Source organism: Leucoraja erinacea, chromosome 6, assembly GCF_028641065.1.
Source record: "Leucoraja erinacea ecotype New England chromosome 6, Leri_hhj_1, whole genome shotgun sequence".
NCBI classification, from domain to species: Eukaryota; Metazoa; Chordata; class Chondrichthyes; order Rajiformes; family Rajidae; genus Leucoraja; species Leucoraja erinaceus.
In genome coordinates this window covers 62,348,822-62,363,026 of record NC_073382.1, presented here as the reverse complement: position 1 = coordinate 62,363,026, position 14,205 = coordinate 62,348,822, and the positions used below count along the sequence as shown (strand labels likewise).

Genomic DNA, 14,205 nt, shown 5'->3' with positions numbered 1-14,205 from the left:
TTTAATTTTGAGTTACTTGTTGACTCTGTCTCCCTGCTGGGGTATTCCTGAATTCTGTTTCTAAATATGGGAGAACTAGATTAATAGATAGACATACTTGTCATTTTTTAAATTATGTGCGATGCTGAAACTCTCTTTATTGTTATTGCCCAGTTAACTAAAACAGTAATCAGCTTAAGTGACTTGGTCTTTTTCTAGTAACCAACATGGGAAATTCCTCTTGCCAAAAGGAATGCTTTCCTGGAAAATGTTTTGAGTAATATTTCATAAATTGAAAAGGCTGTGTAAATTGAGATATTTTGGTACAGCATATTCCCATGGGCAGAGTAACAAGTTTAAAAATAGATTAATATAGGTGTGCCACACAATACTACAATGAAAAATTGTAAATAGAATATTTTTTAAGATTCTGACAACTTCTTTAGCACTTGCATTTTTTCAAAAATGAGTACTTGTAACTGAAATTACAATTGAACCTTCTGTGTTTCTCTGTCAGACGGCAATATGAAAGATTGTCTTGATATACAGCAAAAATAGTGATGCTGGTAATCAAATGCCTTTTAAATGTTGTGAAGTTCATTAACATGCCTATGGTTATCATATTAATTCCCCTCATTTCATGTCCATTTGTGTTCATTCTGCTCTTCACAATTACTCAAGCTTTAATCTATGGAAACATCTGTCATAATATCACCATTATTCCTGCTTAATTATATTCCTTTCTTAGGGATTTAAACTCGCTTCAAACATTGGTTGACTTTGTAATGACTGTTTATGTCCTCTTCCTCTAGGTGTGTCAATGAGTATGGAAGATTATGACTACCTATTTAAAATTGTCTTGATTGGAAATGCTGGTGTAGGAAAGACCTGTTTAGTACGAAGATTTACTCAGGTAAGAAAGTCCTGAATGTTAAAGGATTTTAAGTTGGGATCATTATCATTATTGTAAAATGTGATGTACATTTTCCTGTGTGCTGAAGCAAAGCAAGAATTTCATTGTCCTATACAGGGACACATGACAATAAACTCACTTGAACTGATATTTGGAATCTGTCATGCTTGGCTATATGGCAAGAAACCAAATTGCCAAACCAAAGACCAAATTGCACAAAGTGTGTTGTAGCATAAGCCACAAATTTGAAGTTATAGGTTTTTCAATGGAGCCATCTAAAGGGAAAAGGGCAGATTAAGTGACATGGGTAAGTTTCCAATTTTTTTTTCATATCGGTCTTAAACTGGGCAAAGCAAATTATTGCAGTTTCAGAGGGGCACCGAGAACTCTTGTTTGTACATTCAAAAGGGTTCACCAATTTCCATTGCTACCCAAAACTATCATCATCTCTCCAGTTGTCTGTTGGATTGATGGGGTCAGTAACAGAATGTAGAGAAATGGGACATTTGCCTGAACTCGTCTCCTTGTCATCATTTATATTAAAGGAGAGGGGGGGGGGGGTCAGGCTGAGATAATGTAGATAGACTTGGCAGCCACGTTTCTTGTGTAGGATTGTTTTGCAAAACATAAATGATGGAGCATTATTTTATCAATTAACAAAATCTTGCTCTTTACTGTTTACATTTTTATTTTTCTAAACCATTTAGCAGATGCTAGTGGTAAATCTATCTTCTATTCTGACCAGTGTTTGTATTCCTTTGTACAATTCAACATGTGTTGAAAGCTCTGCACTATCTGTGTTAATATCATTATATTACTAAAATTTCAGTACAGAAACTGACCATCCAGCTTGGCTTGTTGATATTATATATGATCTCTGACTTCACAAATGTTTTCATGGACTCTTCTTCCATATCCTTAAAAGCACATGGTATTTGCCTCAACATAACAAGAAACTTGTGTCCACATGTAATAACCATTTTCTTGGTTAAGAAATTTAATTAGTTGGTGAATTTATTGTTACAAATGAATGGCCTGTAGTTATTGACTGTCCATGTGGAGGTATATTTGTGTATCTTATCAACACCTTGATATATGTGAAGACTTTTGTGAAGTTTCCCTCTGCCCCACTGTCTCTGAGAACCTTGTTGAATCTTTCCCTGTATATCACAACCATAGCTTTGGGTTTCATTCTCGTAAATATTTATTGCACCATTGTGAGTAACTCCATATTAAACAATATAGATAGTTAGTGCAGTCTTTGTGCAGTAATCTTGTGTGAGTCAACAAAGATATGTACAAAGTGAAACTTTTTAGCTTGTTTTCCTCCAGAAATTGACCAGTGCTCATTTTTATTGTTGACTGGCATTATACCTTTTTAAACATTCTTAAATGTATATTCTTGGATTGTTCTATGGAGTTTCTCTCGTTCACTCATACACTTCTCACTTTGTCTTGGTCTGTACACTGCCTTAAGCTATGACACTGTCGGCGACAAATGAAGACAACTGAATACTTCTCTTGATGCCGGAACTGTCGCCAGTTGACGTAGGTTGTCGGTAATGGAATTCACCGAGGTCATGACCCGGCGACAACCTACATCACCTAGTGTCATCTTGGCGACAACCTATGACAGCACCTACGACAGGAGAAGACGGGCAACATCAAGCCCACTGTCGCCGAAAGATTTTGAACATTTCAAAATCCAGTGGCGACAAGAAATCAGTAACGACACTTGAGGAGACTGCTCAGGACAATACAGGCGTTGTCCCGTGTCACGCCGCAACCATGCGGCGACAACCTATTTTTCAGCTGTTTCAGCGAAAAAATCGTCTAAAGGGCCTGTCCTGCAAGCTTGTCGTAGCTTGAAGTCGACTAGGTGGTAGTTTGTCGTGGACATTGTCGTGGGGTGGATCCATTTCTGGCATCACGCCGTGATAGGCAACTGTGGCGACGGTCTCTAAAAAATCGCCTAAGTGGGCCGGGCCCTTAAGTGCGACTGGCCCTTTAGGAGACTTTAACATTCCTAAACACAATACTGAGTGAGTATAGGTTGGGAGGTCTTGTTACAATTCTATAAGACATTGGTGAGGCTACATTTAGATCATTGTGTTTGGTTTTGGTCGCTATGTTACAGGAAAGATGTTAAGCTGTGAAGGGTGCAGAGAAGATTTATAAAGATATTTGCAGGACTTGAGGGCCTGAGCTATAGGAAGAGGTTGAGCAGGCAAGATACAACTTTATTCTTTGGAATACAGGAGGATGTAAATTAAGCATTTTTTTGCCCCGATTAGTGGAAGTTAGAACCAGAGGACATGGGTTTAAGGTGAGTGGAGAAAGATTTGATAGGAACCTGAGGTATAACTTTTTTTTACACAAAGGGTCGTGGCTGTATGGCATAAGCTGCTGAAGGAGGTAGTTGAGGCAGATACTATTGCAATGTTTAAGAAACTTTTAGATAGGTACATGGAGAAGATGGGTTGAGGGATAAGGGCCAAATGCAATTAGGTGACACTAGTGTAGATGAAGCACGTTAGTCAGTGTGGGCAAGTTGGGCCAAAGGGTCTGTCTCCATGCTGTATGACTCTGACTCTATTTGGAAATTACACATCACAAGCCATCTGTGTTGGTGATCTGAAGATATTTCTACTTTATAAACCCCGAGTTCCTCTTTAAGAGATCTGCTGCAGAATCAAGAGTTTGGAAATGTATTACGAGGGGATTTCTGTGGTGAAAAATTTGAACATTGCACTGGAGCATTGAATTGAGGGCCGATGTTATGTTAGTTATGATGTTCCTTTTTGATTTTCTTGTTATTGTTAATGTTTTTCTTTTTTTCAACTACTTGAGCCTCAGAATTGATATCCTCCATAAATCTTTTAAGTGTTACATATAGATAAGTGTTTTAGGAAAATGCATATCACAATGGTTAAAATCACTAAAATGAGCTTTTGGTCCGGCAGACTCTAAATGTAATGGGTAAAAACCTGAAGTATGTATGCTAAACATGGAGGGCCTAATTCTGCTGTGCACAGCCCTCGTCCACAGTATCCAGCTGCTCACACATGAATCTATCGACAGAGGGCTGATTCAATGGAGTTCTGCACTCTGAAGTCAGCTGATCTCTGCCCAAGAATGATTCTGAAAAGAGGAGCTTTTGTCTGCAGTCAAAGCCAATAATTGTAACTTTTGAATCTCTTTGATATTTACTCTTTTCCCCAACCCATTTCTGCTCTCATCTTTCGCTCCCCCTCTCCCATTAATCTTCATCTGCCACCACACTTTTAGCCTCATCACCAGACTAATACTTGTAATATTCTGCTTCTATCTGCACAACACATTCTACCACCTGATTTAGCATTGTTAAGAGTTATGGAATAGAGGTAACGGGTAATGCAAAAAGAAATCGAGCCTTGGAACCATACGGTTTACATGCAAGTCCCTGCAGTATTCCAATGCTTTTGTCTATAAGATGGGAGCTGTTTCGCAGTTGAGGGCTGCTTAAGAGGTTTTCTTTGGAAACTGGTAATGCAATTGCTTTTATTGACATTTGTAAAATAGGTTATGAAGCAATGTTAATGCCACTTTTTTCACCATAGATTAATATCTATGCCACACATAATTTCATACGAGTCTATCAGGTTTCCCAGCATTCAAGAGAATACACTCCAAGTCCAACTTTAATACTACCTAATCCAGGCATCATACTGGTAAATCACCTCTGCACCCTTTCCAAAACTGCCATGTCTTTCCTTTAATGGGACGACCAGAACTGCAGGCAATATTCCAAATGCGGCCCAAACAAAGTCCTTTAAAACAGCTTAATGACTTCCATACTCTTGTAGTCAATGCCCTGACCTATGAAAGCAAGCATATCGTACCTTTTTACCTCTCTATCTACTTGCGTTGCTATTTTCAGGGAGTTATGGACGGACCTCAAGATCCCTCTGTACATCAATGCTATCAAGAATCATGCCATTAATTTTCTATTTTCTCCTTGCATTCAACCTCTCAAGTGAACACAAGAGAACTCTCTCACGCGCTGGGATTAAACTCCATTTGCCACTTCTCTGTCCATTTCGGTAGCTGATGTATTACCGACCGTTTACCTTACCTTTGTCAGAGTCTGCAACCCCAGCAATTTTGATGTCAAATGCTAAAACAAAAAAGCAGCTCTGCTCGACTGCTGCCCTTTATACCTTTTGTGCTAAAGTCTGGAGCTGGCATGAAGGCAGACCCAATCTAATGCACAGATGATCACCTGTAGTTTGGAGGAAGCTGATTTTTCAGCATTTAAGGTCATTTTCGTTTTAAATTTCAGAGGATTTAAATATTGTTTTATAGTGTCATTTTAGTTTTTGAAGAATTTAAGATGTTCTGAATAGCTTTGAATATTTTTTTTTTTCTTGGGTAGCTGGTAAGGCGGATTTACTCGTGGTAGGAATTACCATTACCACTTGGAATTAATAGGTGGATGCTGCTGATGTAACTGAAGAACAGGTTCAGTTTATTACCCTCTTTTATCAGGCCTCTGGTCCTTTCGTATGCTATGGTACTATTCGATTCACCTTTACCCCATTACAGTCATTGAACTTTGTTTCCAGAACAAGTGCTCTGCAATGCTGAGAGCTATGTTATGCACAGTCTTTGTTCTACCCATTGTACAAGAGTTTGGCTTGATTGTATTTCTGTGTAGTATTATCTGAATTAAATGGATTGCATACAAAACAAGCTCTTCAATTTACTGTGCACATGGCAACAATTAACTTAACCAACCCACCTTTGTCTAAGTCATTTATATATATCACAAACAGCAGAGATCCCAGCACAGATCCCCGTGGAACTCCACTGGTCACAGACCTCCAGCATGTACATTGTCCTTCCAACACAACGCTCTTTATGTCTAAGTCAGCTCTGAATCCACACGATTAACTTTCCCATGCATCTTAATCTTCTGAATCTGCCTATGCTGGAGGACTTTATCAAATGCCTTGCTAATATCCACCTAGACGGCATCCATCTCGTCTCCTTCACCTTCACCTTATCAATCACCTTCTTCAAAAATAGTTACTTTCCGAGAATTATTACTACTCTTAATTCAAATTCACACATACACTGACTTCACTGCCCAACACCCGGACTTCCATCTGTATATATGTATGTAGCGCCGCAAAATTGTGCACCTATCTCTCTCCCCCCCCCTTCTCCCTTCTGTTTTTGTTTTTCTGTTTCTTGTTTTTTGTGCTAAATTGTATGTATGCACTGAGTACGAGCAGCTTTCAGTTTCACTGTACATGTATAGTGACAATAAATGGCATATCATATCATATCACCTTCACAAATTTGATCATCGGTAAGGAACAACTTACTGTGCACAAAGCCATGCTAACTGTCCCAAATTGACCAATTCTCTTCCGAATGGGAGTACCCAATTCCTGTCCTGAATCCTATCCTAAAGAATCCTCTCCAATAGCTTCCCTACCACTGACATGAGGCTCGCAGGCCTATAAGTCCCTTAATTCTCCCTGCACTTGAGTAAAGGAGCAACATTGGGTATTGTCCATTAGGTATGGTTTGAGAAAAAGCAAATGTCTTTGTCAAGGCTCTTGCCATCTCCTCTTGCCCCCACCCTGGGGATTTATCCAACAATGCTCTTTAAGAGCCCCAACACATCCTCTTCCTCAATACCAACTGCACTTGTATATTAGTATTCTCTGCACTGATCTGACTGTCGTCGCTTTGGTCATCAAGTTTCTATTAATTTGCCATACTTGACCCTCCCCCTTACTGAAAGATGCCGGTTCTGAACTTCAATCAACTGACCTTTAAAGGACTCTCACATGTCAAATGCGGACTTGCCCAATAAGAACTGTTCCCAGCGTACCCTCCCAAGCTCTGGCCAAATAATGTTGTAGTTGGCTGTACTCCAATTTAGTACCTTCTCACAAGGCTCGGCCTTCTCCCTATTCAAAATAATCTTAATTTATGGAGCTACAATCGCTATCCCCAAAATGCTCTTCCACTGTAACACCAATTACCTGGCCAGGTTCATTTTGCTTCAAAACTTGCCCTTAGATGGAGGACAATGTCATTTTGTTCTATTGTAACTACACAGGAAGACAAATGTTCATTTTAATCAACCCTCCTTTAAATTTTGTTTCTGACTTGTGGAGAAACCAGTTTACATATAGTTCTCAGGAACACAACCCTTGAGACAGGGACTGCCTGTAATTTCCTTTCACAAACTTTAGACTTCAAAGGCACCAAAAAGTGGATTGCACAATATTTCATTGTGAATTCTAACCTTGGATGTTCATTATTTCAGAAAATGATCAGGATTAAATAAATATGAATACATTTATAACTGTAGCTTTGTATGAATACTTCTGAAGGATGTATATTTTCAGTTTTTAATTAATAACCAGAAAAATGGTTCTAATTTATCTCTGGAGTGTCTGTTGCTCTTGGTCTGGAAAGACCAGAATTTTGTAATGCTTCTTCATGCTAGGACCCAACTCTATTAATCCCACTATTTGCTTCTGTCTCGGACTGTATTGTAATTAATCATGGTGGACCTGGGTACTGGCATTGTGATGCTATGTCACAACCCTAAGATGCCCCTTAAGATTTATGTGAACTTCAATTATCATGCATTACATTTTGATTTTAACAAAACAATATGTCTTTGGCCATCTCCCAAAGCACTGTCCTTCACAAATCCAGCTTTGTGCCTTAAAATTGAAATGGGTACAATGTTCCAAATGGACACTAGCATTTTACTCCCTAGGCCCACATGGATTTTTGGGCAAGAGGTATTTTGAGCTTGGGAAGAAACCAAGAGTGCTCCAGATGATATTTGCGTCTAGTTTTGCAAGGGCTACTCCTTATGGTAGGAACTTCTGCAGTAAGAGGAAAGACTTGACAATAACACAGTTTATGTGTAAATGGCCCAATTTTGTTGAAAACAGGAAGAAGCAGGTACATTTCCTTATTTACATCATATAGACTTCTCTGAAAAGGGATCACTATGATCTTAAAATGGAAATCTTCTATTGGGACTGAGTGTTCACAACAAAGACGTCCAAATATTCTAATTTCTATTCTTTAATTTGCTAAAAAGTGTGCATCTGAATTTTTAAGGGTCAAACGTATACACAACCTGCTTGGCATTTGTTGCCAAATATTGAAATGTATAGCATTTCTGCATTCTTTATTTATGAATCCAACACTACCATAGGGCCTGCAGTTGGATCAGACTGTTGTTTGATCAGGTCAGTCTTCAGAAAGGGTCAGTGGATAGCAGGGAGATTAACATCAAAGAATGGGACCAGAAAATAATTGCGAGTGAGGACAATCTTCAGTGATTGGGTCCTGGGGGGGGGGGGGGATTTTGGGGGAAGGGAACTTCTCCGGAGACATGGGCCTGTGAAAGGGGATGGGACTTGAATTTTTGACCATAACTCAGAGCCAAGAGCAGACTATGAGCTCTTCTCATCGTTGGGGATCTGGAGTTCGCTGTGGTGAACAGATAAGTGGCTTGGGGTCGGAGAGGATGTAGTAGAGATTAGTCTGCGAGGATCATTGGCTGATGATACAGAACAATTGGCAGAATGGGGAATTGGATCTGAGGATTCTTGGAAATTCAGGGGATTGGAAGAGGAATGGTGAGCTATGGTTTGATATTTGGAGAATGTTCTTGGTGGTATGTTCTGAAGAACCTTTGCTAAGTAGAGATTAGCCATACAAGTATCACAATCCACTGTGGCATTTATTAAAACACAGTTCTGCGAGTGCCTAATGATAGTTGCTGCTGCAGCAAGTTAGCCTTACCTTCCCTACAGTACATCAGAAGTGTGGACTGGACTGAAATCATCCAATGTGCAACAGAAATGGAAATTGGATACTTGGTTATCTTGTGCCAAGAAATGCCTGGAAAGACCTGGAAATAGTTCTTGCCAGATATCTCTCTGCTGAAGAATTGATTTTGTTTTTATTGCAGATTTCTGAAAAAATTGGAATTTCAAGTTGTAAGACTGATTGCTACTTGAACTCGCATAGCTAATGGTGTTGCCAATGGAATTTCCATTCATTTGGCAACATTAACTTGAAAGTAAAAGTCCTGATGTTCAGTGCAAACTGCGGATGAAATTATTCCCTTACAGTGGGGTTCAGTGGTGATTTCCATGCTTTCCTTTCAGCTTGTGCCCATGTGAAAAATATGTTACTTTATGTTGGTACTCCAGCTGGCTTTCCAATCTTCAGAAGATGCCCATGAGATGGAGTAGAAATTTCTGTTGCTGAATACTATCATATCATTAAAACATGATATCAATTTACTTTTAATATTGTTTTGATATTGGGCAAAGTAATGCCCCAATATCTTGGGGAATTGCATATCATATTGCTAACATAAATGTTCAGTTCTGTGTTATTGGAGGATATGAGTTTTATTTTTATTTTTGCTTTTTAAAATGTTTAATAGCTTTGATAATTGCAAATTTTATTTTTAATTTTATAGCATGCTCAATTTGGTGTCCTTTCCCCATTTGGTCAAGAAAGGCTATTTGATTTGAATCTGATATTTTTTTTGTAAGTGATTCTCAAATTGTTTTATCAAGGTGAATACAAAATTAATGAATACATATGGACTGAAAGACTTATGTTTTTGCAGGGCTTGTTTCCACCAGGCCAAGGAGCCACAATTGGAGTTGATTTTATGATTAAAACTGTTGATATAAAAGGAGAAAAAGTGAAGGTACAGTATTATAAAATATTCAAACCCCTTAGACTGTTAAATTTGCCTTAATTCAAACTTAAAGCTGCATAGTATATCACATTTTGTTTGGTAATATTGACTCAGTTTTGTGACTTCTTGCAATCTTTCATCCTGTCGACAAGGAATTGTAGATGCATGTTTATATTTTAAAAAAAACAAACAAAAGCTAACTCAATGGGTCGGGCAGTATCTCTGGAGGATATGGATAGGCAATGTTTTGGGTCTGGGCGCACTTCAGACTGATTTGTGGGAGGGGAGGGGGGCAAGCAGGGAGAAAGGAGGAGAAACAAAATAAACAAAGCCTAGCATTTGATAAGTGGTGAGGAGGGGGAGTGATAGGTAGATGGGTGGACAAAGGCTAGAGATGAAAAGGAGGAAAAATTGTATAAGATACAGAGAAAAAGAGTAGTGAAATGTAAAAACGGGTAAGGCTTTTAGGTGGGAGTGAAAAGGGGAGGGGATTGTGAGAAATGTGTGTGCATTACCCAGGTGGGGTACAGGAGAGGAGGGTTTTGCAGAACAAAATAGGATGGTGCAACTTGCATGATAAACATTGATTCAATCATAATCATAAATTATGATTCCTAATGTGCAGGAAATCATGAGGAATGGGAGAAATGCATGTTTTCAAATGTTCTTTACAACAATTATTCCCAATGACAACACATCAAAATTCCCGATACCATGTGGAGAAGCCAAATCAATGAATGAGTTCTGGATATCGGATAAACATCTAAGCGACTGTTGAGATAAATGTGAATGTTGGGTGACCAAGGTGGGAAAATGTGGACATATTTCCTAGCTGTGTGTGAGCAGCAGGAGCAAGTGGACCGCAGGGGTTTTGGAGGATGATGAATTTGAGTGAGGATAGAAAATGAAGCCTTTATAACCAAGAATACAAACAGAAGTGGTCAATATTAACTCAAAAATTGGAAAGATTTTGAATGGAAGATATGGCAGAAATGGTTCAGAATGCTCATTTGGGAATGTATGGCAGCCAAGTTTAGAAATCCAAATTTATGGACATTGAACATCATAGAATGGTGAAGGATAACGAGGCACTGTGGCACAAACCTGGTGACATGAAATCGGCTGGATGAAAGAGGAAAGGATGCATCTGGCGACTAATGTTATGGCCAATGAGAATTGAGGTTATTCTGCAATCGATTGATTTTAGGCAATGTTATTACTAAAGAAATGTTTTTGTAGTTTGTATATGGTACTTGAATAGACTGATTTGGGGGAGGGTGTGTGTGGAAATATTGCTGTACATTGACCCTTCGCTGTAAGTTACCTTCCTTCCCTTCACTCCCGGGTCCAATCAATAAAGGCCCTGACGAAGTTTGTCCACATATAAGATATGGACACATAGGAAGGAGTTTAATTTTGTGGAGATGGTAGAGAATTTAACTTTACTTCTATACAGTAGGTTGTATATGGGGTGATAGGCAGCCTTTTTCATTGCTAAACTGCTTTAAAATGTTGGTACGTTGCATAATTAAAATATAGTGACAGATTGTTTTCAGTTGATTGTTGCACTGAGTGTTCCTGAAAATGCTGTGTGGTATCTTTAGACAATAACCTGCTGACCATGCCACACACACAAACTATTCGGTGCTTCAGCTATTTTTACCTTCATGGTACCCTTTGTCAATAGTGCCAGATGTTGCAATCAGTGTGTTTTGTGTGATCATTTGCTTTATATTGAACAGCAAACTGGGTTTTGTTTTTAAGAATAAATTATTTGTATTTTAACACTATTACACCTTAATTCTAAAAATAATGTGATCGCCTGGTAATTCAAAGCAAAATTGCAGAAGAACAAAACTTCCCAACATTTTAAATAATTGTCAATATAGACAATTCTATATTGTCTAATAGAATCACATAATTTGACCACCTGTTGTTCAGAGATACAGCGTGGTTACACTAATTTTATCCAACACACGAAGGACAATTCTACAGAAGCCGATTAACCCTACAAACCTGTCTTTGGAAATATCTGGTTCAAATATTGTGTGAGAAAAAATTGTTTGGAATTAGCAAGAGTTGATAATTGTGTAACATTACAGGACCATGGTTTCACAAGCTTTTCCAGTTAGCTGACACTGAAATCCAACATCAGAACATCATGGCACCTTGGCAACTGTGTGCATAGAAGAGAAAAAAGTTTCATGTCACATACTAGAACCAACATTCAGCCAGTTCACATTTCACCTTTATCTTTTCACTGAGTTGCTTTCAAACAGCCGTTGTTTAGTAGTGGACAAGAATAAGATTAGCATGGAGAGTTGGTGATCAGGCACAATGTTGTATCCAAAGTTTCTTTCAATAATTTGGAGGTATCGAAAAAGAGTTTTAATACATTTTGATTACTTTTTCAAATAAGCCATTCTGAAATCTTAAATGAAAGTCAGTTTAAAGTAAGTGGTGTTTTATTGGTTAACTCATTAACCAGAAATTGAAAATTGAATCAATAATTGATATTTCGCAGTTCAAAGTAAACAGCAAGTTGGGATATTGTGGAAGGAAATAAATCATGGGCTAGAAAAAGTTTAATGGTAGCATTAGGCTAAAGCAACTAATCCAACTGATGATTTCAAGTTTATACCCTGCCTGTTGAATATATCTTGCCTTGCAGAAAACTAAGAAGTGACGAACATTTGTAGCAGGTTTATAAGAACACAATATTTTAAAAAATGAGAACAGGTGTGCACAATGTGGTCTCAACTGCTGTGCCATTCAGTGAAATCATAGTTTATTTAATGTGTAGGAAGGAGTCTGAAGAAGGGTCTCGACCCAAGACGTCACCCATTCCTTCGATGCTGCCTGCCCTGCTGAGTTACTCCAGCATTTTGTGTCTGTCTAGAGTTTATTTAATCTTTAAATTCACTATTCTGCCTGGATCCCACTACTGTTCATTGCCCTAAATTCTATATCTTGCCACCTTTTTCTTAAATACGTTTACTGATTCAGCCTCCACTAATCTCTGTGGCAGAGAATTCCAATAATTCTTTATCGTTTGAGTGAAGGAGTTTCTTCCGTCTGTGTTAATTAGGTATTCCCATTTATCGTGACACTTTGCCTACTTATTTTATATGATCCGACCAAAGGAAATATCTCCTCAGTGTCTCTTCTGGATTATTGTATCTTTCAATAAGAGCACCTTTCATTCTTAACTCCAAAGGACAAACGCCTAATTTACTTAATTATTACTCCAGAAAAGATTTGATGTATAGTAGAAATGAGAAATAACAAAAGCAAGAAGTCACTGGTGCATAGGCTCCCTATCAGTAAGAAACCTTGTGCTAGGACTATAAACTGAGCTCGTCAGAAAGATAAGGTGGTGATAATGGGGATTTTCATCGACATGTAAAGGTGGTCTAGATGCAGTGACATAGAATCTTATAAACATGCAAAGGTAGTTGGCAGGTCAGAAAATTGGACAGAATAAGTAATACTGAAGGAAAGATTAGAATAAATTTACTCAAATTCTAAAACAACAATAAATGTTGTGGATATTTTAAAGAAGTTAAAGTGAGGAAGTTCCAGAGAAAGCCAGTCCAGTGAACTGATGATGGTATCTTAAAATATTGGTCTTGTCTATAGTGGCAATGAGTAGCATTCCAGAAATCCAAGAAATAGCTGCATTACAAGAAGTTGAAGGTAGGATGGGAGAGGGAGTGGGGGTTGCTCTTGTATAGTCTCCATCTCTCATGTAGAGAGGGAGACTATAGTCATCAGGGATGATCATGTGGACAAAGATGAACAGGTGAATGTGTTATACTTACATTTTCATAAAACATTTATCTGCTCAACTATCGAAAAGCAAGTAACTTGATTGGCAACACGAGGTCCTGAGGAGTCTTCACAGGGTTGATGTGGAAAGTGTGTTTTTTGTGAGATAATTTAGAACCAAGGGTCATTGTTTAAAATAACAAAGTTGCTGATTTAAAACATGGATAACATTTTTGACATTGAGAGACTTTGGAACCCGTTTCCACAAAGGAAGGTTGAAACAGATTCTTTGAATATTTTTAAGGCAGCTTTAGATAAGCTTTTGATAAGTAAAGACATGAACAATTACTAATTAATGCCATTATAGATTGGGACTGCCATAGTGCCAAGGGCTTAAATGGGGAGGAATTTGTTAAGAATGTTTGGGAGGGTTTCCTCGGGCAATAAGTTGAGGGCCTTACAAGGGAGAAGGTAAAGCTTGACCTCCTTGGGACTTGGTCAGGGCAAGTGACTGCAGTATCCATGGGCCTGTCTTTTGCGATCAGCGACCACATATTAATTTCAAATTTGTTATGGATGAGGACAGGGCTAGCCTACAAGTTATAAATTCTGCCAAGGTCAACTTTGGTGTTAAACAGGACATTGCAAAAATTGATTGGAATAGGTTGTGTGCAGGCAAAGGACAATCTGGAAAATTAAATGTTTTTTATTTAAAATCATATTGTGTGTTCAGGGCATGCTTGGCGGCTAATAAGGGCTGTTGAGAAAACCTGGGAACTATAGTAAGTCCGGTAAGTCA

At 38.3% G+C, this 14,205-nt stretch overlaps 1 protein-coding gene across 1 annotated transcript in view; it reads left to right on the top strand.

The window, feature by feature from the left end:
• rab30 (RAB30, member RAS oncogene family) overlaps window positions 1-14,205 on the top strand; it is a 60,817-nt gene that overhangs the window by 35,016 nt on the left and 11,596 nt on the right. The window contains exons 2-3 of the mRNA XM_055637198.1: window positions 792-892; window positions 9,564-9,647. Coding sequence (XP_055493173.1) covers window positions 800-892; window positions 9,564-9,647 — 177 coding nt within the window. The 5' untranslated portion in view covers window positions 792-799. The remainder of the gene's footprint in view (window positions 1-791; window positions 893-9,563; window positions 9,648-14,205) is intronic.